This window comes from Phaethon lepturus, unplaced genomic scaffold (assembly GCF_000687285.1).
Source record: "Phaethon lepturus isolate BGI_N335 unplaced genomic scaffold, ASM68728v1 scaffold8440, whole genome shotgun sequence".
In the NCBI taxonomy this organism is placed as follows: domain Eukaryota; kingdom Metazoa; phylum Chordata; class Aves; order Phaethontiformes; family Phaethontidae; genus Phaethon; species Phaethon lepturus.
Genome location: NW_010510014.1, coordinates 23,423 through 30,020, shown reverse-complemented (window position 1 = coordinate 30,020; position 6,598 = coordinate 23,423). Strand labels below are relative to the sequence as shown.

Here is a 6,598-nt window from a genome sequence, read left to right as displayed (position 1 = left end):
CGTTTGCTGCTACGCTAGACCCTGGCCTCCGAGGCAGTCCTGCACAAGGACCCAGTATGTTGAAGGATTTACGGAAGTCTGACAACTAACTAGAAATCAGTAAGTATTGTGGAACCCCAGCACACCCCTTTTATTTGAAACTACATTAAAACAGCCAAGTCTTTCCTACACTAAAGTGTGCAAAAAGTTCATTTTTAAGACTACTCAGAAGAAACACTATAGAAACTCTTTCTGATCCCTTTTCAGAAAGGTTACTACTATGCAACAGCTAACTGCATGAAAATATTTCCATTCAATGTAGTGAAGTGATATTTTCAAGCAGTTTGGTAACATACTATTTTCTGTGTCATTCTCACATCTCTGGAAAGTCTGGCCAGCTCTGATTTCTGTTGACCAAAACTCTGTTGTACACACTTAAGAACAGTCACATTTACCATCTAAGTTGCTGTGGCTTAGTTAAAATTTGAAGTTGAGGCAGACAGAGCATTTAAACTGAGAGCTGGGTCCTCTAGTTACAATAGTGTAACAAAACTAACTCACATAACTGAAGTTACAAATTAAGTATTTCCCTTAATTTTGGATATAGGTGTGTATACTTTCCTTATCCTTTTTCTAAGTATTGCTAAAGCAAGCATATGCTACAGAATTTGGTGCAACTGGTACAAGGTATGTGGGAGGAACCTAAAACTAGGTAAGAAATCTTGGTCTGTAGCCAGAGCTACTTATTGCAGCCAACCTGGAAAGCTGCATCACAGGCAAGATTACACTCTCTGCTTTTAGCCTATGTCTTTCCACAGAAAAAGTCTTGCACAAATTCATTAAGGAATAGTCTCAAAAGCCATCTATGTACAACTGACAGTTTGGCCAGCAGTGTTAGGACTTACCCTCCCTCCTCTGTTTGCTTATGAACATATGCCAGTATGTCTGCAGCTCTACCAGTTCCTTCACATACTACCACCGGCACAGGAGGACTTTCTTGAAGGAAGTCTAGAACTGTGAGTATGACGTTGGGGCCACCTTCGAATACAAGTGCCACAACAGGCACACCTTGGCCAATTCCTATAAAGTCGCAAATAAATAATGAAAAACAGACAATGTTTTAAGTGTATAGGGAATGTTAACATTGATTTTACACATTTAATAAACCAAGTATGTCCCTCCTATTGCATAAAAATTAAAATGCTGCCTGCCAGACATTTTAACTGTTGCTAATGCAGTTTCAAGCACTGTTTATACTTTGGGTTGAGGGAAAGCACGGCAAAGAAGCTGATAAACACAATGGAATACAGTCTACAAAATAGAAGATTCCTCATAGAAATATTCCTGAACTAATGCAGAAAAGTGCAAATTTTCTTCTTTAAGGAACTCCCCTTCTACCTCACCCCCAAATAGTTTTTATTTTCAAATTGTATACACGTCATCTTTAGTTACATGGAAAAGCATTGTTACATCGCAAAAGCATTCCTAGATAACACACGTGTTGCTCCATAATTGGGAAAACACCAAAAGAAGTTATGGCTTCTTTGCACAAACACAGATGATGTTTTACAAACTCAAGATGCCCTATTGTGAAACTGCAAGTGATCAGTGTCAAAAACATGAATCAATCAGAGCAGTAAGGCCTGACAACATACTAATAACTCAAGTGACATACACTTGCTTTATCAAATTGACAACTTTACTCAAAAGAACCCTCCCCTCTAGTCCCAGAGAAATCCTAAACCTACCAGCAATACCTAGGGTCCAAAGCAGCAGTTTAAGTTTGCAAAATAATCAATCAAGCATTTGAAACATAAAAGACTAATTTTTCTGTTTTCTCATTCGGATGTTTGGTGCAAGTACCTTTTTTCATTGAAGCACAGTAACACTCAGCCCTCAGACATCAGAGTTACTTACTTGCATGAATCCGTTGCAAATTAATAGTTTTTTCCAGTTCTCTCCGCAACTTAACTTCCGCTCCATACTTTCCAACTGTTCCATCATCCACCAGAATGAAATGGGAATGGAGGTTATTTAGGACATTTAGTTTACTTAATGGGTTTAACAAGGTTTGATATGGAGCAACCACCTAAGTATAAGCACACAACAACATCTTTTACTCATAAAGATTCAAATTTGTCTCTGTGAAACTTAACTTGTTGTCTAGACACCAGAATTGGTGGCTCAACAAGAAGCACCGACACATACAAGCATGCCTTGGGTCAGGATACACCAACAGCTGTAGCTCTTAACTTTGTGTAGGAAAGCAGGTAACTATATCACAAAAGAATTCTGTTCTGAAGGATAACAGACAAAAAGATCCTTTGAAAAGGGGTCTTTGGGGAAAACTTGTGACTGCTCTGGCAAACAGGAGCACTGAAGACTCCACATGAAAATTTTTCTACTTATTGTTCTCTGTAAATGTGAATTCTCTGTAATACTTTAGTACTTTTACTATTCGATTCAGTAGTATCAGCAGGGGTTGGGAAAAGGATTAAGAACTTGAGAACAAGCTCCTCCTCTAGCACATTTGCATTTTGCAACTTGTTTACACTAATGATCTTGCATAAGTCACAGATGTCAATGTATCTTCATAGCAAAGCAAGTATTCCAATGATGCAAAGCAAATGAAAAAACATGCTTGAACAGATTTGTCAAAAAATAAGTCAGGTAAATCATTATTTCAGTTAGGTAATTTATCCTTACATCTCTTCCAACAAGGTCGTTTCTGTTTTCAATCACTCCCCACGGAGCAATCCCAATAGTGCAAATCTTCCGAGATGATCTGGAAGCATGTTCTCTTAGAGCATCACCAACATGTTTTGCAACACCTGTTGGTGTACAAAGATTTCAATGTATTGAATGCTGCATCTTATTAAGAAACACAACTGTTTTATTCGTTAACTGGGTCTTTAAGGATCTGGGAACTTATTTGACACAATACCGAAGAAAAAGCACCACACTGCATCTACTAGAAGGAAACAAAGCACTATGTATCAGTAATTCAACACAATAAATATTAGCCTAGTAAGAACTAAAGAGTTTCCAGTACGTTACTTTCATCACATTAAATTTTTCCTCTTGCAGTTTCAAAAACAAAACACACCAAAAAACGAACAAAAAAACCCCCAAAACCAAACCAACCAAACAGAAAAACCCAACCCCACCTTTGATGTTGTTTCTCTTTGCAGAACAAAAAAGCAGCATACTTCCAACTACAGGTTCAAAATGTATTATTTTAATTTCACTTGACCAAACTCACTCAAATTTACTTTGCTTTAAGATGAAGCTACACATACATTAAATCTTTTGCCTCTTATAAACCACAATCCAGTTAACTGTGCACATTCATTGGTACTTCTTTACCTGTGTTCACTCCTCCAGTTATAATCCAGGCTCCTGTTGTTACTGCAGCTTTAATAAGACCTTTGCCAAGCAACTGTTTGATGCGTGGGTGAAGTTCAAATTTCTGCATGCCCCCATGTACAGATATAACAAGCTTCGGCAACTCCATCTGCCATTCTTTAAGCATAAGTTGCAGAATAGCTTCAGGCTTAGTGTCATATGACAATCGCACATACTGCAGGCACAAGAAGAGAGTTAAAACGTTCTTAAAAGAAATCATCGCAGTATCAATGAGTAAAAAGAACAACCAGGAGGTATTTCAAGGTATATTATCCTATTCCTGGCTACAGAAAATGTAATTAACTTTCTCAAAACACTGCAGGTGCAATAAACGAACAAGCTTACCTCATGTCCTCCAGAATTAAGGACAAGACATTTAACAGTTTTGAAAGCAAGTTTTGGAAAGGGAACAGCTATAGAAAGATTATGTTATTCCATCCTACTGGCACAGTGACCTAGAAAAAACAGTCTTTATGAAAGCATTGGATGATCTCTAAATTAGATGAAATTCAGAGATATTAAAAAAGTTCTGCCATCTACTGGAGACAGGCTTGCACATCTCTTGTGAAAAGTTTTACAGAAAGAGTTGCTTTGCTCTTCCTTCCCTATTCCTGGAGGGAAGGAAAGCTATATTCTTTAATAGAACACTTCAAAACTAACAGCTTTTTAACTTGTTTTTTAACAGCATAAGATTAAGTAGATGGTCAATCAGTTAGAAATACTGCTGTATCTTTAAAAAGAGCTATTCAACTAAGGAGAGGACATTATATAGAAATTAAGCCCTACTTGAATCAAGTTCTGACTTAAAAAAAAGAAAAAAAAATCACTATTCCAATGAACTGGTTTTAGCAACCTCACTAGCACTCTGCAGAAGCAAGCACAAAAATGAGTATAGGCAGCTTGCTATTTCTGTACTCCTAGAAAAGGATTCGCAGCAATTTTAGGCTATACTAAGTATACAAAGGAACACATACACTGTTATTACAAACATAAAAGAATTCCGTTAAGAGCCCTTCTCTCCAGAGAAATATCTAACCTAGAGCACCGGACTCTCCTTGGGGGCTCCGCCAGCTGCATGAAGAACACAGCTCCCTCATTCGAGCACTTCAGTTTGGCCATAGGATCCACACTGTATCAGAACTCCTTGCAGCCTATAACTGCATGAGCATTAAATTGTTTCTACCACAACTAGAAATCCTTTACAAAGTGGTTAGAGAGTACGTCAGAACTTCCAGTCTCCTAGTCTCTCTTTTAACTAACCCCCTCTCCCAAAAAACTTAGTTATTCTGATCAGTACGATTGTGCTTTAATAATTTTCAACAATCTACTAAAGAAGCATATTCCACATCTGACCATAATTTTAAATGGTTTTTCAGAGTTTGAAAATTATGAATAGAGGATTAAGACTGCAGATGTTACTTAACAGGTCCTATAAAAATTTAACAGTGAGCAAGCAAGCAGCATAGGTAAGCTATATTTTCATGAAGTCTGAAACAGTGACACTGAATTCTTAATGTAACTTTTGCTTAAGTGATTATGAATTCTTATCACCATTTGCGATTTGAAAGTAAGCCTGTACATCAATACAACTAATTCCAACAGATATGAACACGTTCTTTTATGAAAAATAAATTTAAAACAGAAATTAGAAAGAATTCAGACCATAATACTAGAATTGCAGAGGGCACTGGTTTGTCACAATATGGGTGACATTGTTTTCAGCCTTCAGTTTCAGAAGTTAAATTAAGCATCCACCATCTCTGTCAACATGTTTAGAGTAAGAAAAAAAGTCATACATGCCTTAGCCCTGTAAGAATGAGAGCCACCTTGAAAGTTGATGACACCATAAGCGTCAGTAGAGGTCTGCTCTGTATGTTTTTCCACTGACCATTCTTCTATTTCCTGATTGCAGTTTTCACCCAGCTTCACATCGGAGTATTTCATAGCAAGACTTGCAGTAAAACAAGCATGTTGTCTGACCAAGCGGCCACAACAGCACCTGCAGCCAACCATATTATTTAGAATACTTGAGTAAATATTATTAGAAGACAAGAGAGAAGAACTTCTTTTATCTATAGTAGAGGTACATCAGATTTAGAAAGCAAAGATTCTAATTATTATATAAACATCTCTTCCAGAGCAAGGCTTGTTGCCATAAATATTTATAGAAAGAATTAATTACAATACAGAATTATTATGCAAAATATTGAAGCTCACTGAGATAGCAAGTTGGAGGCCAGAACAAACTAAGTAGTCAGGACATAGAAAATTGATTCTTTGAAGCCAAATAATTTATATAACAGTTATAAATCTGTGATCTGCATATTGCAGACAGGTCTTTTATTCATTAGTTATATTTGTTTTATATCTAACATTTCACCAACTTGTCATTTGCAATATTGATCAAAACGCTTTAAAACCCTATTATGAAAGCGCTTATTTAATGGAAAAATATTAATAAATACGGTAATTACAAAGAAGTCTTACCTGACAAGTTGCTGACAAATTTGACATCCTGGAAGGCATCTGTAAGAAATAAATATATGAGTAAACTTCAGCTTCAATTTTAAGCGGGGGTGTCTGTGTGTAAGGAGACACACCCCACTCACACCGCTTCATGTGCTTACAGGAAGATTATTGAACAAAAGAGATCCCCAGTAAGTGGAAAACATGCTGTCGAAGTTTGCCCATTTTTAACACGGTAACTTGTCTGTCTTTACTTGCCAAGTATACTACAGTCATGTAAAACAAAAACACATAAACGTGCAAAAGCTTCAGTTCTGAAACTTCAGATGGGTTTTCAGGCTTTGAGCCATCAGTATCTGAAGCCCAGGAATATTTCAGACTGGATTATGCGCAGCACTCCGACGGAAAACGTTTTGCTACATACCAAGAAGTCACTTACAGACCAGCATTTTCTTGGACTCATTCTAACTATACATTGTTGCATCTGTTCTACAAATTCATCCTTCTACCATACAACCAAGTTGAACTGCCTATGTGGGAAGGTTATTTGATAATTTCTGAGTTGCATATATAAAAAAAAGATATATTTGAGCAAACTTCACACAGTAGTGTCTTTACATGAAGTTTATTATGTAAAAAGAATTCCTCATCTCTACCCTCTTCCACCTTAAATATTTTCCATGTTTTCCTGCTAACGGCTTTCTAACATTTAAAATTAGCATAGCAGATAAATTTGTTATATTATTTA

The 6,598-nt window shown here is 36.7% G+C and overlaps 1 protein-coding gene across 1 annotated transcript in view; it reads right to left on the bottom strand.

The window, feature by feature from the left end:
• Positions 1-880: 880 nt before the first annotated feature.
• LOC104626586 (transient receptor potential cation channel subfamily M member 7-like) overlaps positions 881-6,598 on the bottom strand; it is a 7,649-nt gene continuing 1,931 nt past the window's right edge. The window contains exons 2-7 of the mRNA XM_010294570.1: positions 5,872-5,910; positions 5,185-5,383; positions 3,346-3,559; positions 2,686-2,810; positions 1,897-2,068; positions 881-1,059 (exon numbers count right to left, since the gene is read on the bottom strand). Coding sequence (XP_010292872.1) covers positions 881-1,059; positions 1,897-2,068; positions 2,686-2,810; positions 3,346-3,559; positions 5,185-5,328 — 834 coding nt within the window. The 5' untranslated portion in view covers positions 5,329-5,383; positions 5,872-5,910. The remainder of the gene's footprint in view (positions 1,060-1,896; positions 2,069-2,685; positions 2,811-3,345; positions 3,560-5,184; positions 5,384-5,871; positions 5,911-6,598) is intronic.